We start from the raw sequence: 27,031 nt of genomic DNA on the forward strand, positions 1-27,031 counted from the left end.
CTATTTGACCATGAAGGCCTGATTGGCGCAGTCTCCTCTTAACAGTTGTTCTAGAGATGGGTCTGCTGCTAGAACTCTGTGTGGCATTCATCTGGTCTCTGATCTGAGCTGCTGTTAACTTGCCATTTCTGAGGCTGGTGACTCGGATGAACTTATCCTCAGAAGCAGAGGTGACTCTTGGTCTTCCTTTCCTGGGTCGGTCCTCATGTGTGCCAGTTTCGTTGTAGCGCTTGATGGTTTTTGCGACTCCACTTGGGGACACATTTAAAGTTTTTGCAATTTTCTGGACTGACTGACCTTCATTTCTTAAAGTAATGATGGCCACTCGTTTTTCTTTAGTTAGCTGATTGGTTCTTGCCATAATATGAATTTTAACAGTTGTCCAATAGGGCTGTCGGCTGTGTATTAACCTGACTTCTGCACAACACAACTGATGGTCCCAACCCCATTGATAAAGCAAGAAATTCCACTAATTAACCCTGATAAGGCACACCTGTGAAGTGGAAACCATTTCAGGTGACTACCTCTTGAAGCTCATCAAGAGAATGCCAAGAGTGTGCAAAGCAGTAATCAGAGCAAAGGGTGGCTATTTTGAAGAAACTAGAATATAAAACATGTTTTCAGTTATTTCACCTTTTTTTGTTAAGTACATAACTCCACATGTGTTCATTCATAGTTTTGATGCCCTCAGTGAGAATCTACAATGTAAATAGTCATGAAAATAAAGAAAATGCATTGAATGAGAAGGTGTGTCCAAACTTTTGGCCTGTACTGTATATATACATATATGTGTGTGTGTGTGTGTGTGCACTTTATTGATATACCACGTTCAGGATAGATTCATTTTATCTGGCTTTACAATACCTCATAGGGGGATTCTGACGTAATCATCATCATTAAGCATCATTATGTGTATGCCAGATCCACTGACATGTAGCCCACATGTAATATCACAGTAGGACTGCTGTACATCAAATGACCAGCCGATGTCAGTACTCCTAAATGAGCTGTTAAACGGGGCTTCGTATGATCGGCCTTTTGGCGAAGCAATCCACCTGAAAGATTTGACACATTCATGGGGCTTCATCACACCATCACTATTGGGCAGTGACTTCGCCATCAGACACCAACAAACAAAGCTGTCCTTTCACATTGGCATGATATACAGCCGGGTGCTGTCAGTGTGTAATGGCGCCTGATGGCCTCAGGGGGAAATGTGGCAGGACAACAACGAAAGTTAAGGGGGCAAAAAGTCTACAGTAAGTAGTAAACCGGACCAAGAACCACCGACTTTTACCAGGAGGCCAGTGTTCATTACTCGTATGAGTGTCAAGCCAAACCCTGTGATTTTTTTTTTTTTTCTGAACCCAACCGCATGAGTTTGTTGGCTACATTTAGCCACATGTGTTTGTTGTTGTAGGCGAAAAAAAGTCATTGTTGTACACTAATTTTGAAAGAGATACACAGTGAACATTTCCTGTGAAGTCAGACAAGGTCGGAGTGAGAATGTGTTGATGATTCCTATAGCAGCAAATGATGTTACATACCTTACATAAAATTATGTATTCAATGTAAAGTTACAGGGATTAGGTTAAGGAAAACAAACATGGTGTCTGGCGTACCCTAAAATAACTCAAAGTTTACTTGGTTTCAAACAGTTTCAAACATCAGGCTCCTGTGTTGTTTGACCCATTACCATCCCAACCTGTCTCCTAAGGCAGTTATTTGGTCTTTACTCCCGTCAGCACCTTAATCACGTGGTTGCAGCCTTCTTGATTACGTGGGATATAGCACATTAATTATTGGCTCATGTTTACATGGTTTATATACGAATTCTGGTGCATTACTGTTTTGTAGGTATACATACCATGAGTGTATGAGAACAGTCTGACTGCTGTATGAGCACAGTGCAGAGCGGCAGCAATAAGCTTGTCAGTGGGATACACTCACAGGGCAAGAACATGCACGTGCAGCCAGCACAGCGATCACCACAACGAACAGAGAAGCTCGGATTACAACACACACACAGAGGGGAGCATGACTTCATTCTCTGCTCAGGACACCATTACTACACTATAGCTTTAAATAGCAAATAGTCATTTGCTTGCTGCTATATTAATGCTCTGAATGGGGCATACAGGGCCTTTAAACTCAAGCTGAAATGGTTTTGAACAGGGCTAAGTCATGTAGTCATGAATCATCTAGTGCTTCTTGTTTTATGGTGCTTTATTGTATGATAGTTTTCTTGTGTTGTTCTGTCTGATTTTACCTGTTGAGTTCTGAGTTTTGTGTTCTTAATGTACCTATTTATTGTTGAACTGGCTTTGTATACTGTCTCTTGTGCCTCTGTTGTCGAGTTGTATTGTAAGGCCCCATCTAGAACCATTCACAGCAAGTTAGCCGAGGCACTAAATGCTGTGGTGTGCTGTATCGGTTTAGGCTACATACTTGTCCCCATACAAAGACATTTGTATGGGGACCCATTTTGTTAACCCATTTTGTTAACACAAGTAGGTCTTTTTTCCAGCAGAAACTCACAGTGATTAAGCAATATATCTCAGATCTACTCTGCTGGCAGGAAGACAGATGTGGCCCATTTTAATGTGGGTTTTGACTTCAATCCCCGCCCCCTCTATCTCAAGCTCAGCTTGAGCTTCATTAGCCAGAAATCATGCATTATTAGTACGCTTAGTACGCTGCACACACTATGCTCATGTTTATCAAATTCTTCTCACTTTAGTGATCAATTCAGATCAAAGCCAGACTTTCTCTGGACTGAATGCTTGTTTGTGTGTGTAGGACACAGTTTTTTGTATTTGATGTGGGTGGAGAAGATTACCATTCCCAACATTTTGGAAATCAAAGCAAATGTGTTGCACCTCTCATGTGTTGCTTTTATCTGCTGCGGCCCGACTATAACATTTAAATTGATGCAGGTTTTTTCATACATATCTTGCCCGGTTCAAGTTGAACCTGTAAACCAGCTCTATGTTAAAGTAGACATGACAAAGGGCATGATATTTGCTACTTAGATGGTGACAGAAAAGGAGGAGAGAAAGATTTAAAAGAAGCAGGGATCTGATTGAGGTCAAGGATCAGGAAATTCTCTCTATCAGGAAAGACTGTGTGTAAGAAAAAAGGCAGAGAAGCACCAAAGGAGCTTATTGGTGATTTATCCTCATCTTCACAGCACATACCTGCTGCATTCCCAGCGCTAAGCCATCTTGGGTTGCTGTGGTAACCAAGTGCCACTGCAAACTGCGGTGTCTTTATATACCCACACATACATTAAGTAGGTATATAGATTCTGTACATGCAATTTGATTTTACATATGAGATGGTTTGAAATATAATCTGCTTTTTGGATAGACTGTGTATGGCCTCTATGCATGTAAATGTACCCATGCATCAGATTTTAATGAGACAGGCAGCTTCACAAGTGTGTGTGCACATATGGATGTGTGTTTCTGTGTTGAGGTGATGAGCAGCTATATAGTGGCAAGATGTCTGGATTATGGGTACTCAGATTTACATTGAATCACTGATCCTGACTTTTTCTCACAATTCCATGAGTATAATTTTTAACATTCACCATATCCTTAAGATAAAATAAACTGTGTTATCTTGGTGTAGTATTTACTGAAAACAAATGAGGCAACAGTCAAGACTATCAGTAGCCTCTGTCTCACATCAGTGGTTATGTTAAAGTTAAATATTCTCAGACTTCCATTGCCTTCTGTCATAAATAGGATATTGTTACATGTTACCTCATCTCCTTCCTTTTCCCCAAAGATAAAAAACATTGTGAAAATAATTCTTCCATCAACCTTGTTTCATCATCTGGCAATGCAACACTCCCTGAAACTGTGTCTGTGTTTGTGCTGAAGAGGGGAGTGATTTCTGTATGTCTTGTTTTGTAACACAAACCAGATTTTGCACAAAATCCAGCCAACAGAAATTCTGTAAAATTAAGGGTAGCGGATTGTAGTAATTAAGCAGTCTGGCTCTAGAAATTATACTAGTCCAACATTTTATTAACGAACAATTACTGGTTCGTAAGCTATCATCACAAAGCCAGAGCTGGAACATGTGTGTTTTGCACACCAAAAGCTGAGCTTCAGCTGCAATGTTTTTACTGTGAATGTGAACAAAGCATTATCAATCCCAAAAATGTAAACAAAATTTAAAGGGGCTCCATGCGAAATTCAGAGCATATGAGCTGCATGGATAGTTCTCAACATGGAGGTGGCTGAGTCGGTGGCTAGTAAACAATGTTAGCTCCATAAATAGTGTTAAATGTAGGGCAAATACCTTTTTGAGAATGTTTGCACTCGTAATAAAGTTTGGGGCACCACCCACCTAATGAGGGAAGCGACTAATCAAATTAATAACTCCATAAACCAATTTTTAATTCGTCAGCACACTTATGAATAATGAATCAATCTCAATATATGGGTTATGAATTCTCCATACAGTGATCTTAATTCCTGCTCAAAAGAAATATCCACAGACAACGACTTGGTGATAAATGAAAATGTATTTAACCTAAATGGGTAACAACTGAATAAATGAATGAGGATAATATGAAATAACACAAAATCACCAGTATGTACAATGGATTAAACAAGAAGTAACACGTTTGTGGGTTATTTGATTTGGCGATAGTGAGGGAGTAGGCCTATGTGAAGATAAATCGGGAACGAAGGAATCCTAAATTAAGATCAAGGTAATTAAATCTCCTATTCGACATCGGTTCTTACCACTGCCCAGCGGGTCACCTGTGAGGGGAGTTCATTGCCTCCCTTCTTAGCAGCGAATCATGCAGACATTTCTCCTGGGGCCCCGAACTTTCATTTTGCAACTCCCAGACTTTCCAGCAGAATGAAACCAGCTGGCGTGCTGTGGAGGGGGGAGCGGTTGAGTCTGTGAAGTCTTGTGGGTGCCCCAACGTCGGTTTCCTTACGCTGTTTATTATGGGAGTTATTGAACCAAGTGATAACCTAAACAAAAGCAGCACTACAGGTTTATTACTTTCAAAAGATTACAACACTTTAGGCTAAACAGCACAGCTTCATGATAGCACAATAACTATTTAGATCACTAGTGTTTTCCCTTTTATGAAGGATAATATGCACAGTTAAGTAGATCAATAAAGAGAAGGAGAGGGACACACAGAGCAGTTGTAACTGTGTGTATGTGTGTACATCTGAGTAAGGGCAGCTGGGCATGTGACCACCTAGGGTGTTACTGACTGCTGTCACAGCAGGTTTGGGCTGTGTGTGTGTGTGTGTGTGTGTGTGTGTTTATGTCTGATTTGCCTGAGGGTGTCCGTGTTACAAGAGGAGACAAGATTCATGGATGCACTCAGTCACATATACCCCCTTTCTCGCTCCTTGAGCCTGAACCCTCTTCCCCTGATTTGCCTCCTCTTGCTTCATCTTGTCAGTACATCACTGCCCGCCCACAGGGACACATGCCAGGAGGAGGACATGATTGTCATGTTCCTCAAAGGAGCACTTTGTATGAATTATTGCTCATTTCTTGTTGGTCCTACTAGCTGTCGGGAGTTCTAGGTTTGGTTTGTCAGAGACAAGCTAGAAGTTAAATGAAGGAGGGTTTGACAGCTCATAAACTGCATAACAGTGTGGTGCAAGCATGCACGTTAAACTGCATAATGTGCTTTACTGTATGGACTGTTTAATCACATAAAAAACAGATGGTGCCAGCTGTAACCTGGAAGCCAGTATTTGCTGATCCTGTGTATGACTCACACTTAATATCACAAGTATGAAAGTATAGTTTTTGTTGATGATGATGACGATGATGATGATGATGATGATGATGGTGGTGGTGGTGGTGATGAGAATGTGTATCATTCAGATGGTTTTTGTTTTTATTTTAAATGAAAAAGGGCATCCTTTTCATTTGTGTTATTTTTTTATAAGCTAGCAAAGCGTGCCATGTCAGTAGGTTTCTTTGTATCTGTTGCCACCAAAAGGGCTCTTGAGGCCTACATATGTGTAATTAAGGTATAAGGAGCAGGGTAAATGTCTGTATATCTTACTTATAAGGCGTCTTAATACCTCATAAATAAGATATATTTATGCACCTAGCTGCTGTTACACATTCACTTTCTACGTTTATCATTTATTTATAACAGCTAACAACAAGGAAAACAACGCCACATTGTGCACGCTCTAGTAGTCTATAAAATAATAAAAAACATTCAAACACACAAAACACACAAAACTGAAAAATGCGGTTTTCTGATTAAATTAAGTAATGAACCAACCATCTACCTTCCGAATTAGACAGTAAGGCTAAGTCTCCTCTCCTCTCCTCTCCTCTCCTCTCCTCTCCTCTCCTCACCAGAAGAGAACAGACATGTGCAGAGGCTGCAGCTCTGCACTAACCTCTCCTCATCTCCTCCTCCTGCGCTCTTTGTGCACAGCATTTTCTTGTGGCAGCAAACCGCATGTCAGATTTGTTTAAATGAATTATCAGAGCCACTGTGTGGGAAACATAGACAGTATTTCATGTTGAGTTTTGGTTTATAAACACAGATGAAAATGGGAAAGCAATTAAGTATCTGTCTTTGCTCGCACCCAGCAGCTGGCGAACATGAATCTGACAGAGTTGGTGGGAGACGGTGTGATTTTATGCCAGACTAGCTTAGTTGTCATTAGGTTTAATGGTGGGTTGTTGCCTGAGCTAGACTGGCTGTATTGAGATCTTTTAATAGTGCTTTAATTTCACAACATTGACAAACAATGTGGAGGCTTGGGGCAAACACCATCATCACCTGGCTGTCCATGAGTGAAGATCAGGGAGACGTTTATGCTGCTCTGCAGGGCGCTTGATTTTAGTATGTTAACTGTGGTGGCTGTGAAAAGAGAGAATCAGGGGCTCAACTCAGGTGTAGTTTTCGCTTTTATTTGAGATTTGATGCCACGTGGCAAACATAAACACTAAAATATAAAATTATTAAAAGATATCTAAAAAAAAAAAAAAAAAAAAAAAAACCACCTGGGGTCTATTTGTGCACGTGCCTGTCAGAATGCATTGCTGCTGTGTAACTAGTGTGGCTATATATCAGTTTTTCAAGTGGATAAAAAAGTAAGTATGTTATTATTATTAGTAGTAGTAGTAGTAGTAATAGCAATAGTATTAGTAGTCGGAGTAGTATATTATTATTATTATTAGAAAAAGTGAATTGTTCTTTAAATTGGTCTGGTTATAGACACATGTATCTGGTGCATGCTGGTGTGTCTGTGTTAGAAGTCTATAAAAACAGAGTGGCTACAGAAAAGAACATGATTGGTTATATGGAGAAAAAAACCCATTGAAACCACACAGGATTTAATTAGTCTAATAATGGCTCACTGCTTTCTACATAGATCAGTCACGAAACAATCATTGGGCTGCACGTACACAGGCGAGAAATTGTTAATGGGACACCAGCAACTGATTGCTGAGGTCATCTTTGATTCAGTTGGTGCATTCGTAAATCCAATTTGACACTCTACTCTAAAATGAGAGTGCTGTGGTTCGAAGAAAAAGAGCGTTCTATTTCCATATGAATAAATAAACCGTTACATTAAAATGAATTAAAGAAAATCTTCCCTATCAATATGTATAATAAAAAATGTAGCAGTGTAATGAGGAGGACGAGAGATCAAGAGATGATCACGATGAGACATAATGTAGACTGTAATATTATGACTATGAAAATAAGTTAGAAATGTAGACTTTAAGCTAATATGAGGAGTTAGTTAAATGTTACCTAGCTAACTTAATGTTTTATTAAATCGTATGACAAATAAGTTACTTAAAAACTTCTAGTCCAGTTGTTGCATTTTGCGAGTACAGTTCCTGCTATGCCAGCTGTTGATCACACGTTCACTGTGTTTTGACGCTCCTCAGAGTTCCTTCTTCCCCTTCAAGAGTGTGGTACAGTATATTTCAACAGCGCACCGAATTTACAAAAGTACATTGTGTGCCGGAGTGCGCTCTGGTGCTCAGAGTGACTGTTTACAAACGCACCCAATGTGTTGCATCTGTTGTGAAAGAAAAGTGCCCAGGAAGTCTTCTTTAATTCCCTGGTGTGACGTCTCCTCTCCCCCATCATACTGTCAAATACTGTCAGTAGCATGCTGTGCATATGCATCATGCACTGTGTGTGTGCATATTCCTCCATTTGTACATGTACTGCTTTTGCTTTCACACAGTGAATAACAATAATGAGGTGGTAGGAGTCCCGTTGCTATACTGAGCCAGTCCAGGTTGCTTCCCGTCTTTCAGACAAATGGAAGTAACTCAGAGTGACCTGTTTATATAAGAAGGCACTCATAACTGGTGGGGTGGCTGACATAGACACCCTGAAGGAGGCGGGCCAGCATGTCCTGCTTTGTTGGTTTCTCCGTTTGTGTGTGTGTGCATGCAGGCATGTTTGTGTGTGCAGCCATGCAAGCGTTGAGCCGTGCACGTAAGTATGAAAGAATGAATGAGAATAAAAGAGGACTCTGTGTGTGTAGGTGTGTGCGCACACATGTGCACGTGCATTACTTAATGAAGTCATTGATGCATCCCCTGCTTCCTGCTCGGAGGCCTTCGGTGCCAGTGCTGGTGCAGAAATGGATGCTGCTAATTTTAGCATCCGTGAATCTCTGAATGTGTGAGAGGGAGAGAGGAGGAGAGCAACAGAGAGGTAGGAGGGAAGACAAAAAGAGAGAGGATAAAATAAGAAGCAAGAGAAGGAGGAGGAGGAGGAGGACATGAGAGAGTGAATGGCTGTGGTTGACATCATTCACTCATTCATTCAATTCAGTTACCTACATGATAAAGGTCACTCTCTATTCGTAACATTAGTTTTTTAAACACTTATCAATCATCATTATCATTTTATATGATCACTTACAGACAGGTCTATGTCCTAATTTGCGTTAAGACTCAAATAGATGTCAGTGGTCAGGTGGTGTGGAGCTGGCTCACCAAACCTCCACATAAGATAAACAGAGCATATCACTAGCTGCTAAAAGGGAAGGAGATCCCCATGTCACCTGAATCAAGACTGTGCCTTAATAAAGGGTTAATATCAATACCTTCACTGTGTGTTAGCAACAAACCATGATACCTTATCAAGAAGAGAAAAAGCAGTGCTGCTACTAGACTTACTAGTGTGATGAAGTTCTACAGTACATGCTGTATATTCACTGTGTAGCTGTTTAATAGCTGCGGTCTCTGGAGCATGTCATTAAAGATCCAATGCTCCAGCAGCCCATTAACTCTTCTTCAGCCTGTTGGAACAGCTTCACTCCATAGAATATTTTAATTGAATTTCAATTAATGTACCTCTGCAAGGGGAGTTCTGCCACCGCAGATAGGCGTTGTTTACGTGGCTGGGGCAGGGCTAAAGGTTGCGTTGGATCCTTCAGTGTGATCTTAATAAGTTAGTCTGTTCTCCAACTGTTAGTTTCTGCTGCCTATTTTGCAGTTTTCAGGGTACAGTAGCATTAATTCTGATCTCGCTGTACCTCAGCTAACAGCATATGGCTTTTGATATTGATAGCCGGGGTAAGCAGAAATCGCCTCACTGTGATTTGCTTCACTAGGAGGAAAGCTGGCAGCAGCTTGGGAGATGGACCTTTGGTTGGCAGCTGTTGCAGCTCAAATTAAAGTGGGATTTATACTTGTGCATCAGCTCTATGCAGAGCCTACAACGTAACCTACACATGTGGCCTACACCATTGTGAGCATTTATACTTGTGCGGTGGTGTGTCTGTATTACTCTGCATTACACCTCCAAAACACTAGTTGGCAGTGGAGGTTTCTGTGAAATGCTGTAAAGTTTAGTTGATTTAAAACACATCCAAAACACACGTTAAACATGGCTTAATAGCGTCAGCGTCAAACACATATACACAAATCAGCTTCACTATAACTCGCAGCATTCACAGACAAAGCACTTGTCTTTTGCTGGACATATTTTCCCCACAAATACAACATGCTAATGTTATTAGCACAAGCCTATGGCATTTTGCATTGTATAAATTAGCCTAGTGGCTAGCAGACTTTTCCTCTACTCATATAAGGCTAGGGAGAACAGCAACATATACCAAAGATATTGTTACAAAATTCGACTCCATTACAACTCACAAGGTTCACTGACAAAACAACAACAAAACAACTTTCCTCTGCTCAAAAAAGCCAGGATAAATCCCTGAAGAATAAATCACCTACAAGACTTAAATGCTTCTTTGTGGAGGCTTTATTGTCTTCACATTTTGTTGTTTCTTATCTGTGAAATGAAAGTTTCCAATGAGGGAAGTGGTTTCAGCTTACAAAAATAGACAGGAGGTCTGTGTCGCCACGACGTGTAGTTACATTTCTGGGAAGGTGAATGTCAGGCTACGGCGTAGGTTACATTGAAGGCTTTATGTGTGACGCAGAGCCTACGCTGTAAGGTCTGTGTCAATTTGATGCAGGGTATAAATCCCACATAAGCCAGTGTGAACCCCCCAGTGCGAACTCCTGGGTGTCACAGCAGGCTGTTGGCCAGCGGCAGCGAGGTTTGTGTCAGCTGGATTGGTTTGATGCGGCTGCTGACTGGCTTCCTTCTCCGTAGCTGCTGCCTGCTTTCCTCCTGTCAAGGTAGTCTGTAGTGGTGGGGAGTGAAGCGGAGGACACACTGTGATTCAAGGCTCTAGCTAATGTTGGCAACATAAACTTGACCTTGAGGCCCCAGCCATAAGCCTTTGACCTCTGTTAGCAGAAGGCTAAACTGTAACATTTACTCTCCATCTCTGATATGCTTCACCAATATTGACATAAATTTTATGTTGTTTATTGTGCAACTCCCTTTAATAAGTCTGTCTTCCTGTTTGCAGTGTAGGCAGTTGTTGCCGATGCTAGAATGGCAACTTTCACTGCAGGATTCTCCGCTATTGAATCAGACTTTCACCGATGGGATGTGCACCCTCAATTGCATTTGTAAAGCAGCCAGTAGGAACACCCTCTCTCTGAAATGACCTGTGATTGGCCAAAGTCTCCCATCAAAAGCTAGATTTTCTAAAACATGTAAACAGAGCCAAGAGGAGGTGCAAACCACTTGAATTACATTATGCTCAAAGATTATAATGGTTTATTTTAAGCAAGAGATTTCCCAAATGATAAATTTTACAGTGGAAAATGTATTAAAAATACACTGCAATGGTGAGTCGCTACACTGAAGAGTGGACTCTTACATTAGTAAGTCATAAGATTGTGTCCTAATGCATTATATGTTGGAGTCACATCAACAGGAGTTAGTGTCTCTGTGGGCTCTGGTGTTATAGCAGAGCTATGTCAGTAGGCCCCTGTTATACAGCTTAGGAGGCCCTCTGACAGAACTGGGTCAGAAGCTAAGATGAAGGAATTATGTCACAGAGAGAACTATAGTGGCCTCGACTGCCACTCTCTAGTCTTTTGTCTCAGACAAACCTGTCCAACCACACGCTCCTATAGATATATTCACTGAATATTAATAATTAGAGTATGGAACTGCTGCGGCCCTGTTCATCAGAATATCCATGGCATTTAAATCAATGAGGCAGAGTGAGTGAGTCTCCCGTGAGTTTGTCTGTCCCTATGGGCCGAGTCAGACAAGATGACATCCTCACCAGGGACCTTGAGCCTACTCCTCCCTCAGGACCGCCCACACTGTTTACCACCAGCAGGGCAACAAAGGCACACACATACAACTGTGTATGCACGCACACATATGCATAATGTAACACACATGCACACAGAGATATGGGGGCCGTATTTTAACAGCCTTATTGAGATGCTACATTATATGTGCACATACAATAGGTGCGCATTCAAGCTGGCTTGATACTTTTGTTTATATATGTTTAATTTATTAGTAGAAGTGTAGATGAAGTGGAATACAAATGGGATGGGTGTGGTAATTAATCATTATCTTCTCAGCCAGCTACATTATCTATTAAACAGCTGTACCAATCATGGTTGCCCGTAATGAAAATGTCTCACTAAATGAAGAAGAGAGACCAGGCTGACTTCTCCAGTCATACTGTTGTTGTCCAGAAAGTGGTGAGTGGCAAGGTGTGAATATATGGCACCGCAAGCCATTTGCATGATTGCATCAACAGAAAATTAACTATTATAATGCAATTTGGAAGAGAGGCACTGCTGAAGACCTGTTTTAAAAAAGATGAAGCGTAGGTTGTACCCTCATCAGGATCTAATTTTACCAAACCAATTACAGTCATAATTCTGCTGTATCACATCATATTGCGGTTAACAATGCAACAATAAAACCTGTTGGAGAGAAGGCGATGAGGCACACAGCTGTTGCAGCCGGTAACCTGGTAATTTTGGCTGAAAATAGAAAGAGGAGAAGGGTGGTGAGAGACTTCAGTGATCTAGGCAGAAGAGTGTTTTTTCGTGAAAATCTTTAGCTCATTACGGACTCAGACTCACCAGCACTTCTGCTAGAATTACATTAAACTTGCCTTTTTGTTTGTTTAGTTGAAGAATGTGCAGTCAAAGTCTTATTTCTAAAAATATTCCATATGACCATGACAGCACAGATGGACTGGTCCTCACGGTTTTTGTCAATGCATTGTGTCCCTCTTCAAACCTTTGCATCATTCATACTGTGCAGGCCACAAAAATGCCTTATGAATGAATAAAGCATATTTCAAGGTCAGTAATATAACACATTGTAGTGTTGCTTGGTCTAGTCTTTGTGATGCTACAAGAATAGCCTGCACATGAACAGCATGTTAAATGCTTTTTTAACATGTCAATCCATGTGAGACCACACAGAGGTCCCAGAAGGCTAGATTTGCATAAACAGCATAAATAAATATGAATTGCCATACCCATTTGAAAAAACTGACACCTCAATACAAAATAATTCCTGTCACGGAAATGAAATTCATCAATGGATGATAATTTAATGACACTGAAGTTCGACAGCCTGTAATTAGTTTTTTTTAAGGAGGCTTTGACTGTGTTTGAAAACACAAGAACTGTCTGTCGTCTCCAACACTTTCAGCCGGAATTCTTAGATATGAAAAATTTAAAAACCATTTTGTCAAAAAATTAAAAAAGAAAGAAAAGAAAAAGAAAAACAGATGACTCATTCTGAAGTCAGGGAGCTTCTGTATGTTTTATTGGAATCTTTTTAAAACACTGCCCCCTGTGGCCTCATTTCCCTCAGATTCTCTCCTCTATTCAAACAATCACATTGAGAACCAGGCAATGGAAAATTATATCCTTTTGCTCTCATTCAGAGTGTGTGCCAAGAAGCACATTCTGTCCATCTGTGCTTCCATTCTCTACAGAGAGGATATGAGCTCTTTGGCTCCTAAAATGAAGAGTTTTTGAAGGACAGAAGCTTTTCGAGAACTTAACAGTCTTTTAACCTCTGGCAAATATTTCTGTCTTCATACCACAGATTTAGAAGTTTCAAAGAAAAGTGTTATTGCAGAAAGATTTTCGTCTGGCACCATGAACCATCCCATTTAGCAAATAAAATGCAGTTGAACAAAAAATAGAACGTTGTGTGTCAGAGTACATGTGTATTCAATAGTCAGTGCGTCAGTGATGCTGATCTGAACCAATGGCATGTACTCAGCATGCTGCTTCAAGTATGTATCCTGATATCTTTTGTGACTCTGACCTTTCTCACTTGTAGACAAGAAATATATAATGGGAAGATGTTTACTTGCATGGAACATTCATGATCTCCCAAGGATTTGTGCTTAGCATGAGCTTTCCTCTAATACCACTGTCAGAACAAACATACTTTTATCCCCACTAATAGTTTTGATCTAAGGATTGCAAAATTCTCAGCACAGTAGATTGTTGTTGTTACTGCAGTGTACAAAAGAACAAAGTGCACAGTGCAAAGCTTGAGACAGCTCCGACTTCTTTCATACTGTTTGTACTTAGTAGATAAATCTCCTTTCATAGATTTTGTTTTGCACAATAAAGTGCTGTAGGGATGACATTTTTCTGAAGGCCGGTTAGCATCACCCTGGTTCCCGCTTCAAAAAGCCCATGGGATTTTTCCATTGGGTTTTGGATTATTGCAGGAAAAAAACTCTGTGGCGAACAAACATTTATGATTCGTACAAGTTTACATCTGTAGTGTAAATGCAATCACCAGAAGTACAAAGTAAATGCTACTGATGATGGAGTTTCAGAAATATGAACTTATATAAAACTTCACTTTGGTCTTTGACCTGTCAGAAGTACATACTATGCTATTGAAAACTGTTTCAAAGGACATGAAGCTGTTTCTCACATTCATAATACCTCATGTCTGCATGTAATGCACGACTTGGTGAGAGCAGTGAAAACATCGGACCTATTTCGGCACATATTTCACCACCACGGATAGCGAGCGGACGTTTAATTATTATTAGTCATGTGTTGAACTTCACAGAAAGAAAAAAAATTAATTAATTACAAGCTCATTTCTAGAAGATAACCAAGGGGTCGGGTGTATGAAACACAGTAAAACAAAGGCCAATTTGGTACAATACTGTATAGGCGAATTTATTGGGGTGTCTCCAGAGACCGAAAATACAAGCTTAACATGCCGACATGAAGAAAAAAACCCCACATAAAATCAGACGGGCTTCAAGACATCATTTAGACAGGCTGTCTACAGCAGCAGAGCAAAATGCTTTTACAACACACAGATAACTCACATAACTCATAGTGGAACGAAGTGGCGAACAATTTGATTCAATAACACTCGTATTCACTAACACTCGTATTCACTGATGAGCATATTATTGACCTATTTAAGTGCAATACAATGAAAACAACCAGCCAGTGCACCTCGGACTATCTAACATATCACATCTGATCACTTGCAACAAATATGAAGGACACTCACAAGTAAGATGACTACAGAACCTCTCATTTTTTTTCTCCCGATTCCAAGGTATGGCAGCTGCCATACCTCGCCATACCTAAATGACGCCTATGACTTCAACGTTGCCACCACAACAAGGCTATGAAGCAGTGTTCGGTGTGATGACGTTGTGTAGTCTCATTTGGCAACTTGTTAACAATTGCCTTTTTTTAAGACACACAAAGGCTTCAAAATTCACAAGTGGGGTATTTACTGACGTATTTTATGTCGTACAACAAAACATGAAAATCTCCTAAGCTTGTGTTAACCACAAACCTTATTTCAGGCATCCAACCAAAGAGGTCATTGACTTTGAGATGAGGGAGCTGGGAGTGGTAAAATGCTAATTTATTTCCAGGTTTTTTTTTTTACTTAAGTGCATGTCATTCATATTTTTGCATAAAAGTGGCAGGCGTAGGAATCACTTCTACCGTTATATGATATTATCATATTTAAACCACGATACAGTATTATTGTGACTTGAAGCTTTTGCTACGTATATGCTGAGTATTGCAATAAAATATATTGATATAAGTTGTGATTATTACCTTTTTTCAACTGCAAAATATGTCCCAAAAAGAAAACTTTGTCATCATCTGTTTTATCGAATAAGATAAAGTTTTCAGTCTGTTTAATTCACTTCAATCACTTTTATTGCAGCAAAATATATTTAGTTAAAAAGCAATTGATTCTATTATTCTATCAGGCTACCAAAAGTTAAATTTGTATTTGCAATAAATAATTTATGTAAGTCAAAAGAAATCAATACTTGGCATCAGTGTATTGACACAATACTGCCACACAAATGTCACGATATTGTCACTGTATTGATTTTTACCCCACCTATAAAGGATGGGTTTATGGGAGTCAATAAGAACTTCAAGCTGTAATGTGTTATTTTTGGAAACAGCAACTCATTCTTATTTGGGGCAGTCGCAGCTTACTACATTGATTATGTACAGGTTTACTGTATACAGTACATGTGTCTGAGTGGATGTAATGCACACACACACACTCTGCAAACACTCACATACAGCAAGCTAGCAGAACCTGTCTGACAGCACCAAACAAAACACCTGCTGACCTCAACTTTTCTGTCTCCCAACTGACCTCCATCTGCTTCCTTTAGGTGACTGTGAGTGTGTGACAGTAAGGGTGTGTGTGTGTGTGCAGCGACTGCAGTCAGAGCTTAGGGCAGAAAGGTTGACAAACTGTGATTGTGTGTGTGTGTATGTGTGTGTGTCCATCCTGTATGTGTATAAGCTGCCTTGCAGTGCCAGCTCAGTTATTAAAGTGGCACTGCCACAGTGGATCCCTCTGCTCAGATATCACGCAGCCTCTGCGGTAGAGTAGCTGCAGGTCCTTTGTAGTAAAACAATCTCCACTAAATATTCACAGCGTTGAAAACACCTGCTCCTTCAGCGACACAGACTGACCGCATGAATCCAGGTGGAACCTTAAATCTCTGGGCAATTTCAGCCATCAAAACCACTTTGGCCATTAAGGTTAGGTGATGAAAGCAGTGATCCCTGCTGTTTTCCCGTGTTTGGCTCCAAACGACAATAACCCTGAGGTGTTGGTATCATTGTGTCTTTTCCTATCAGCTATAGGCAAGACTTTGCAAAACTTTGAACAGTCCCCTAGCTCCTGGGATTTGTGTAAAGATGTTCAAATCTTTATGTGCAAGTTATACAGACTCCACCTCAGGCATTTACTGTACAAGTGGAGAAAATGACTTTAAATAAATGGGCTCGCTGCTTAACACAAAAAGAATGGTATTTCTCATATTGTGGGTTATTTAAAGATGTGTCTCTGTGCTGTTTTGTGATGCCTTCCTCTCAGACCACTGTAGTGTGATTTTCTGCCAATTTAAGGTTCTGTTTCTGCCACTCATACCTACAGTATGTGTGAAGCTGTGGTAGCTAATGCAGCTATCCAGATTGTCTTATACAGTATTTGTCTTCACACCTACTGTTTCTGCCATACTGAGAAGTAACACAGGTCTGTGCATCAGAGACATATTCTCAGGCGATACTAACACTGTCAAACTAGTCCAGTGCCTTGAATGATTCATCTTTAATCCTTGAGACACTCGTTTTTTGTACACAACTAAAAATTTGATCCTAATTCTAAAGTTACCCTCAGCAGCAGTCACTAATAGAACAGACTGACGTAAGTGTAGCACTCATTATCTGCTCCTTTCCAAGAAGTAAAATTTTGCATTGTGCATTTGAAAACATTATCCACACAGGTAAATATGTTAATTACACATATGTAAATATTTTTCCTCCAAGCTTAGAGAGGAGCAAAGGCTGGCAGGCTATGCACTATTCATCAGAGCAGGCACCAAGGTTCTTATCAGGATTAAGGCACGACAGCCAGGGTGCAATGCCTGGATTTAAACATGTCTTTGATGTTGCATGAATGTATGAATCCTGTATCCGCAAAACAGTGTGTGAATATGCGTGTCTTCATTTCTTCTTTACCATTTAAAAGCATATGCTGTAAAATTCAAAAGAAATCTATCGCAATCCTTTAAATTCCCTGCTTCTGTAGCCTCGTGTCCAGGTATAGTCATATTTTGTTGATCGGAGTTCATACCTGGCAAATTCAAAATGTCTCAAAGATGTAGCTTCACCACTTCCCACGTTTTATTTGTGGAAAACTGTAACAGCTGCTGAACCAAAAATAGATATCCGCACTCTGCCGTAAAGAAAGGGATTGTATGGCTATTTGCATACTGAATAAAAAGTATACAAAATGACAAAGAAGAGGTTGGACAAAAAAGTGAAACAAGACAATGAAGAGTCACAGAGAGGAGAGACTGAGAGATACACACAGGGAGGGGTGGACGGAGAGAGCATGGTGACTTGCCTCAGGTTTTGGGAGGTTTGTCATGCAATGCACATACAGCATTTATTAGGTGATTGTTCGGTGCAATTGAGGACGCCTTTGTGTTCACACACCTCCATAATGTAAACAAATGCGGACTGACAATGCTGAATGTGACACGAGACATCTGAATGTTTTTCAAGCTGCCGCCTCTGTGGTGGAGGTTGGGTTAGGTTTATGCAATAAAGGCTTTTTGGCTAAGGTCAGAGGAAGGTCATGGTTCAGTGAACTCAATTTTTACTGGTGGTAGGAGATTGGATGCGCAGTCTTCAGTGTCTAAGTCAGACAGGCTGTCTGCCCAACCGCCCAACCGCCCACCCTCCGTCTCTGCCCCTGACAGACAGCAGTCATTATTCGCATGGCCACAAGAGGTCACTTGCCAGGAAACAAAGGCCATTTTAAGCATTTGAACAAACCACAAAGTTCCCACGCAGTCTAGAAAAGCATTGAATTCAATTTTAATTATTTCCTGGTCTGTATAGCTTTTCTGCATGAGGAAACCATACCTTCTATACCTATACCAGTACCTATAACTATACCCATACCAACACAGTGAATAAACAAGGCTGTGCACAAGTACACAAGCCATCAAAATAAAATTATTACCTTTTTTTAAGTACTTTTCAGGTCTTATTTCAGTATGTCAATGGAAAATAAAACAAGTATAGGTAGCACTGGTTAGATTGCATCCTCTTTGGTCAGAGATGTTTGACAGTGGAACGTCGTCCAATGTACAGTACAGGCCAAAAGTTTGGACACACCTTCTCATTCAATGCGTTTTCTTTATTTTCATGACTATTTACATTGTAGATTCTCACTGAAGGCATCAAAACTATGAATGAACACGTGGAGTTATGTACTTAACAAAAAAAGGTGAAATAACTGAAAACATGCTCTGTCTGTTGACATGTATTTTCTCCAAAATCCCAAATGTTTCCACTCTACTGATTTATTCCAGAGTAAATAACATTATCCTCATTGTCTTTCTCTTGGCTGCTTGCCATCTGCCTGTCGCTGTTTGATGGTGACACAGACTTTCAAAATAAAAGCGTATCCTAAAGATGAGGGTATGGATCGATGTTTTCACGTTGAATCAATGATAGTGGATCGTTGATCATGGAATCGATGTATCAGACCAGATCAGTGAATCATTACACCCCTACTGTATATATTAACAGTTGGAGTTTAAAAGCATTTATTTACATATAATACACATCATAAAGTATGGAAAAACATAAAAAACATATTTTTTACTCAGTTGTGTGTTTAGTGCTAATTAGCAATTGTTAGCATGCTTTCATGCTAAACTAATATGGTGGGTAAACATGGTAAACATAACCTCTTTTCTAAGTAATTTTGATGTGTATTTATTTTCATAATGTAACAGTTGCTCCCATGATCCTCTATGCTGCCATATTTCCCTGTCCATTCTGTTTTTTCTTCTCAGTGCCATTGTCTCATCTGCAAGAATGTAGCAAAGAAAATTTAGTTTATCCAGCACTGCAGTTGCAAAATAGTTTTCTTCTCATTGGTCATGGTCCTTTTGTGTCTCATTCAACTTCACTGGTTTTGTTTCCCTCATCTCTTCTTTCCTCACTCCCTCTCTTGCACCATCACCATCCATCTCCAGGGGATCCCATAGAAATGTTTAATTGTTCTGAAATGTCTACAGTGAGCTGGACTAAATGACTCAGCAGTCTTGTCTGCTGACATGAAAGTCTAATCCATTTTAGCTTCAGTTTGTTTGCAGTCATTCAAGGGCTTTCTTTCTTTCTTTTGAAGGGAGCTGGACACATTCACATGCTTGGTTTTATTTTCTTATTCTTTGATAGCTCAAGGCTGTACATAATTGAGCCTGTTAACGTGTCAGATTAAAAGCAACCAATGCTACCCAGGTCTTTTTTATGCTTATTGAGATATTTGTACATTTCTATTAGTGTGTGTGTGTGTGTGAGTGTGTGTGTGTGTGTGTGTGTGTGTGTGACTGTGTGTGTATGTATATGTGTGCTTGTGAGTTTTTTGGAGGACGCAGTTCAAAGAAACTGAGGTGCTGTTTTTTGCCAGGAGTACATGCAACACATTTACTGTATTAAAGACTGAAAATGTGTTGATGAAAATGATGTTGCCCTACAATTTAACATACTTTGTGATCAGTGCAGAGGTGTTCCTGTGTGTGCGACTCCGCATATATTACAAAACAAGGTTTCTCTGTTTAACAGCTGTGGCTTCGGTGGTTACTCTATATGCTAACATGTGCTTCTTATGTTTTGCATTACAGAGCATGACAAGCACCGCCTATGCAAAAGTACTGAATACATGAATCTTCACTTCAAGGTCAAATGGTTCCATAATGAGTATGTCCGTGACCTGCCGGCCTTCAAGGATGTTCCGCCTGAGTATTCTCTGTAAGTGTCCTTTCATTTTTACCCACATGTTCTGTGCATGTAGAAACATACACTATCAGGGAAATTTCAGGGAGATTAAATATATAATTAAGCATTATCACACGAGAGGGAGTGATGTTGTACTGTATATCGTGTATTCTCCAACTGTCAACTTTTATATCATGGTGTACCTTAAAACCAGTATATCTCTGCAACCCTACCTGGGTGACCCATCATTAGAAAATATTAAATGTAATATAGCAGTTATACACAAATACAAACAAAAGAATGCCACAGAAAATTCCTTGTTTTTTTCAATTTTTGAATGTATTCAACTCATAATTTTGGCTTTAGCTTTTTGTACAAAGCAGGAAATGGAGGGATATTGTAACAAGGCTTAATTCCATTAAGCATGTTCGTAAAGCCTGTGTTTCCCTTCACAGAGTCGGAGCTCATATCCGTGGCTATAATGTAGCAATCCCCGTAGTGATTTTTTTCCCTGTTTAAATCACATAGGAATAGCTGCCTAAATAATGCAGGTATAACACAAGCATGTAGCATGTGTATTCCTCTTTGTTTTTGTCTAGTTACAGTACAGGCCAAAAGTTTGGACACACCTTCTCATTCAATGCATTTTCTTTATTTTCATGACTATTTACATTGTAGATTCTCACTGAAGGCATCAAAACTATGAATGAACACATGTGGAGTTATGTACTTAACAAAAAAAGGTGAAATAACTGAAAACATGTTTTATATTCTAGTTTCTTCAAAATAGCCACCCTTTGCTCTGATTACTGCTTTGCACACTCTTGGCATTCTCTCCATGAGCTTCAAGAGGTAGTCACCTGAAATGGTTTCCACTTCACAGGTGTGCCTTATCAGGGTTAATTAGTGGAATTTCTTGCTTTATCAATGGGGTTGGGACCATCAGTTGTGTTGTGCAGAAGTCAGGTTAATACACAGCCAACAGCCCTATTGGACAACTGTTAAAATTCATATTATGGCAAGAACCAATCAGCTAACTAAAGAAAAATGAGTGGCCATCATTACTTTAAGAAATGAAGGTCAGTCAGTCCAGAAAATTGCAAAAACTTTAAATGTGTCCCCAAGTGGAGTCGCAAAAACCATCAAGCGCTATAACGAAACTGGCACACATGAGGACCGACCCAGGAAAGGAAGACCAAGAGTCATCTCTGCTTCTGAGGATAAGTTCATCCGAGTCACCAGCCTCAGAAATGGCAAGTTAACAGCAGCTCAGATCAGAGACCAGATGAATGCCACACAGAGTTCTAGCAGCAGACCCATCTCTAGAACAACTGTTAAGAGGAGACTGCGCCAATCAGGCCTTCATGGTGAAATAGCTGCTAGGAAACCACTGCTAAGGAGAGGCAACAAGCAGAAGAGATTTGTTTGGGCCAAGAAACACAAGGAATGGACATTAGACCAGTGGAAATCTGTGCTTTGGTCTGATGAGTCCAAATTTGAGATCTTTGGTTCCAACCGCCGTGTCTTTGTGAGACGCAGAAAAGATGAATGGATGGATTCCACATGCCTGGTTCCCACTGTGAAGCATGGAGGAGGAGGTGTGATGGTGTGGGGGTGTTTTGCTGGTGACACTGTTGGGGATTTATTCAAAATTGAAGGCACACTGAACCAGCATGGCTACCACAGCATCCTGCAGCGACATGCCATCCCATCCGGTTTGCGTTTAGTTGGACGATCATTTATTTTTCAACAGGACAATGACCCCAAACACACCTCCAGGCTGTGTAAGGGCTATTTGACCAAGAAGGAGAGTGATGGAGTGCTGCGGCAGATGACCTGGCCTCCACAGTCACCGGACCTGAACCCAATTGAGATGGTTTGGGGTGAGCTGGACCACAGAGTGAAGGCAAAGGGGCCAACAAGTGCTAAACACCTCTGGGAACTCCTTCAAGACTGTTGGAAAACCATTTCAGGTGACTACCTCTTGAAACTCATCGAGAGAATGCCAAGAGTGTGCAAAGCAGTAATCAGAGCAAAGGGTGGCTATTTTGAAGAAACTAGAATATAAAACATGTTTTCAGTTATTTCACCTTTTTTTGTTAAGTACATAACTCCACATGTGTTCATTCATAGTTTTGATGCCTTCAGTGAGAATCTACAAAGTAAATAGTCATGAAAATAAAGAAAACGCATTGAATGAGAAGGTGTGTCCAAACTTTTGGCCTGTACTGTATATCGATTGACACACTGGGGAAGGTTTGCATAAATAAGTAGACATATTTGAAGTATTCCCACTGATATAACTTACATTTGTGTAGCACATGTTACACATGGTTGTTTCTTTATCCACCACTCCCTTGCCAGCACCCTCCTAAGTCACAACTAAAACAAAGCTATTCCAAGCACCAGACCTGTAGGTTATTTGAGGATCTTCTACTTCTGGTCTTTTAATGGCGTTGCTAGCCTGACTTCATGTAGCGTGCCTTCCAGGGTGTCTCACTGGAGTATAATGTTTTGGTTTTGGGGGTGGGAGGGGCAGACAGCACTTTGCCTGTCACATCATGTGGGCTGCCTTGTTGAGCACAGTGGCACCAAGAAACACAATTTAAGCTGTATATTTTTTTTCCCCAAATGTAAAAGGGTAGTTCAATGTATTGTTTGGTGTGTTTGCAGTGCCTACCCAATACATCCAGCACCTCTTAATTCATTTCAGTTTCTTTCCGTTCTTGCTTGTCTCCCTCTCCCAACACCATCTGGTTGCCTTTTCCCTGTTCATTAAGTGTAATTGCTCTTTTTGTACACTTTGTACAGTTATTGTTACAGTCTGTCTCTCTACTCGCTAAGTGTTAAAACTGTAAATAGAACATGAACAGACTGCCTGTAACATTCAATTTAAAACAAACAGGGCTGCAGGAAACTAAGAGGAGAAGATCTGCAGACTACAATTGAGAGAAATGTTGCAAAAGAAGTCAAATGTCTAATTGTTAAATGGCTTCATTACATATTGTTGACAAAAGGAGAGGCTCAAAGATTGATCTCTGTGGGACTCCACAGGAAACTGTTTTGTGGCCTGAGGAAGTCTTTTTCTTGACCAAAACTGTTTTTAATTACTGTATAATTTGATTTTAATATTCCAGTGCCACAGAAATTGTGATGAATATGAGACTAAGCATGTTCAGATCAGTTTTTGGTTGAGACTGAATCTGTAAAACAGTCATGTCCATGTAATCTGTGGTGGCAGTTTATTCCAGCAAGCCTTTAAACAAGCTGATCATAAACTGTTTTGGATGAGGAGACAAATTTATTGCCGAAAAGCATATTTTTGTTCTTTTCACATAGTCCTGTTTTCCATTGTGCATGCATAATCATGTGCAGCAAAGCAGGGATAGCTGCAATATAAACAAATGTAATGCAAGTGGGGAACGCAATGCCCTCTCCCATCCTACCAGTCTTATCAGAGTAATGACTCCCCCTCCCCCTCGCCAGTGCTGTCACTCAATCACCATTCCTAGCAGGATTGATTCATACTGTACACACACACTCACAGTCTTTCTCTTCCGTCTGCCCGTCTCTCTTCTCTTTCACTGTCGCCACACCCACCTTATTTATTGGCTCTCCCTCCTGTAGCAGATGCCCTTAGCCAGAGTACAAAGCAGTTTTGGGGGGACATCCGTTGCTCTGAGGACAGGCTCAGGCACTATTTTAAACAAGGGAATGGCAAAGTGAAACAGACAGAACAGCATTATTATTCCACTAACAAATGTACTTCCTTACCCGACTCATCCGCCCCGGCCTGTCCTGTCCTCTGCTGTCCTCTGTCTGAGCCTTGCAGTCTAATCTGTCCACAAACTGAAACCTGATATTAGCGCCTGCATGGATTGCAGCCTTGGCCAAAACCACACTGGAATCTGCTACGTCTTTTTGGGATGATTTTTTTAAATGTGTAATCAATTTTTATTGATCTCCTTTAAATATAGTGGCTCCCCTGTAATTTTTAAATAACTAAAAAGCTTTGGCCTCTTAATTGTTCATGTACTAAACCCTGATTCCTCTGGTGTCAGGCATCTGGTGCGATGAACAAAATGCTAAAAAAAAACGCCTCCCAGCTACATTTTGACTAGGGATGGGCATCAATTTTCGATTATCGATAATTGATTGTTAAGGCTTTTGATCGATCACAAATAATTTTGATCGATAGTCGCAGTGTTTCCCCTACAATGCCTGGCATAGGTCCACTGTGCAAACGAGACCCCCCCGCCCGGCGAGTTGCCGTGCCAGCGAGACCCTTCTGCCCGGCGAGCACGGCAGCTCGACGGACCTACGAGACCCCCGCCGGACCTATGCCAGGCAAAAAAATCAGAACCAGACGGAGGCTCTCATCGCTCTCCAAAGCCTCGCCAGCTTCCCTTGAGGCCTCTGAAAACACTACGCCACTGAAAGACGGAGGTTTTGCTGAAAACCAAAGCCTGTAACTCTGGCTGGCAACGGTTGTAAACACCCAGGGGTGAACTGCACATGCGCGCCATTCTTCCTCTTTGGCCTGGGGGGTTGAAGCTCAAAACTGGGGCAGCTGCGCTCTCTTGCAGCGACAGTCTGCACTGCACTCTTTTGTTTTCTCTCTTTTGAAATACTCGCTTATCAATTAATCGATAATTGATCGTTAATTTTTTTGATGATCAGATAATGAATTTTGATCGTTTGCCCATCCCTAATTTTGACCCTTCAATTATAGAGTGTTTTCTTTTTTAGGTGGTTCGAGCCATTTGTCATCCAGTGGCTTGATGAGAACGAGGATGTTGCCATGGATTTCCTCAATGGAGCACTGGAGAGGGACAAGAAAGATGGAGTGAGTATAGTGTTGAATTATTTCTCAATACGTAGCTTTGAATTTAACCAACAAAGACACTTAAATCTGCTTTCTTATTCACAAGGACGGCCTGCTAGACTGAATTTACCTCTTGAGGTAGAGGGTGTGGGGGATAAAGGAAATTTCACACAGTCAAAAACACTCCTCGCCAAGAGACTTCACAAGACAGGAATATGAATGAAATTTGAATTAAAAATTGATAAAAACAGGAAGCAAAATGTGATTTTTAGGGCAGGAAAGGCACGGAAGGATATTAGGCAGCGATGACAAATGGGTGTAAGCTTCCCAAAACAAGTTTGGCACGGAAGTTATTGCAATATACTGATGCATCCTCTAGCTGCATTGCATAGAACTATACATTTGTGATTTATGTGTGTGATTTGTGTAACCACGGTTATCCACTGAACAGTTTGAAGATAAAATTATGATTCATCCTTACTGAAACACATAAAACATAACATTGCATCTGACTTTTATGTCAGTCATGAATAAACGCAGGACTACATACGCACACAAAATAACTCTGAAATTACAGGGAGCTTAAGTGTCATTTTATTAGTGCACCTCAGCAGCTACTGAGCATTCATGCAGAGAGGGTTAACAGTACACCTGCAAGTGCAATTGGCAGTAAGTGGTCTAGATTTCTGCTTTGTGAGCAGTGTAGTTATAAAGTAATTGGTACATTAATTGAACTGCCTTTTTACTGTGCTAAATCACTAAATAATGCCTCTCTATTCTGAGGTGCTTAAAGCTCTTAAGATCTCACATTCTACATCTGTGTCTTTCCTTTTTCCTTCTTCCAACTTCCCTATCTCTGTCTCAATCTTTATGTCCCTCTCTTCCCCTCTCCATCCTTCAACAGTTCCAGCAAACCTCGGAGCACGCCCTCTTTTCATGTTCGGTGGTGGATGTGTTCACTCAACTAAACCAGAGTTTTGAGATTATCAAGAAGCTTGAGTGTCCAAACCCACAGGCTCTGGCTCACTTCATGTGCCGTTTTGCGAAGGTCAGGCTCTTTGGAAAGCCCCCCTAGTGAGCCCTGAATACTACTGTGGGGAGTGATAAGTCACAGTTAAAGAGTTTGCCATTGATCTAAGGAGGCTCTGTGGTATATTTATTTGGTTTGATAATATCTTGTTATTAGGTTGTGACTGCTTAAATTTTTACAGTGAGTTCCAGCAATGCAATAACAGAACAGCAAGCGCACCGCAATTATAAAATTGTCTCTCTCCCTTCCTATAGACTATCAACAAAGTTCTTCTGCAATATGCTGCAATCATATCCAAGGACTTTCCTTTGTATTTGAGTAAGGAGAACGTGGTAAGTGCCCACTCAAAGTCTGCAAATGTCAATAGCAAAGGTTACATTGAGTGTTTTCTGTCCAAATGCAAATATGGTTAGTCAGATGACGGTGTTTCCATGATGACTGTCTCTAACAGCAGTTTGCATGAAGAGTGTTTCAGTTGGCAGCACAGTCTCTTTTACGCTCCAGTCCTGCCCCGCTTTTTGTAATGCACTTAACAAAGTGTCTCTATTAACCAAGATGCAGTCATTCATGTCACAGCCCATAGCTGATGGGAAGAAGTCATTGGTATTTCTAGGCTCTCTGTCCATTGTTTAATGTGATGGATGACTAAATGCAGAGCCTTCTGAGTGGCCTAATTATCCTCACTGGTCTTTGAAGTTGAAGTGAGAGATAACACACAGGGTACTAGCGGAGGAGGCAGATGTTTCTGTACAGTGTTGACAGGCTCATTACAATTGTCCCAGAGAAAACATGAAATGTCCCTCCTCGAGAGAGGACCGAACAGACAGATGATGGAAAAAAGGAAGTAAGAGGCAGATGGAGCTGTACAGTAGCAGGATTACATCAAATTAAACTTAATCCCCAATTTGTTAGACTGTCACATATACAATGCATGATTGACATCATAACCATCTTCACCAAGAATATACTGTGTCTGTCTT

The 27,031-nt window shown here is 40.6% G+C and overlaps 1 protein-coding gene across 2 annotated transcripts in view; it reads left to right on the plus strand.

Moving 5' to 3' along the window:
• Positions 1-27,031, plus strand: part of unc13c (unc-13 homolog C (C. elegans)) — a 138,463-nt gene that overhangs the window by 82,241 nt on the left and 29,191 nt on the right. For both annotated transcript variants that reach the window (XM_033619175.2, XM_078161087.1), the window contains exons 19-22: positions 20,103-20,229; positions 24,946-25,042; positions 25,926-26,069; positions 26,306-26,383. In XM_033619175.2, coding sequence (XP_033475066.1) covers positions 20,103-20,229; positions 24,946-25,042; positions 25,926-26,069; positions 26,306-26,383 — 446 coding nt within the window. The remainder of the gene's footprint in view (positions 1-20,102; positions 20,230-24,945; positions 25,043-25,925; positions 26,070-26,305; positions 26,384-27,031) is intronic.

The sequence above is a fragment of the Epinephelus lanceolatus genome, chromosome 2 (genome assembly GCF_041903045.1).
Source record: "Epinephelus lanceolatus isolate andai-2023 chromosome 2, ASM4190304v1, whole genome shotgun sequence".
Taxonomy (NCBI): domain Eukaryota; kingdom Metazoa; phylum Chordata; class Actinopteri; order Perciformes; family Serranidae; genus Epinephelus; species Epinephelus lanceolatus.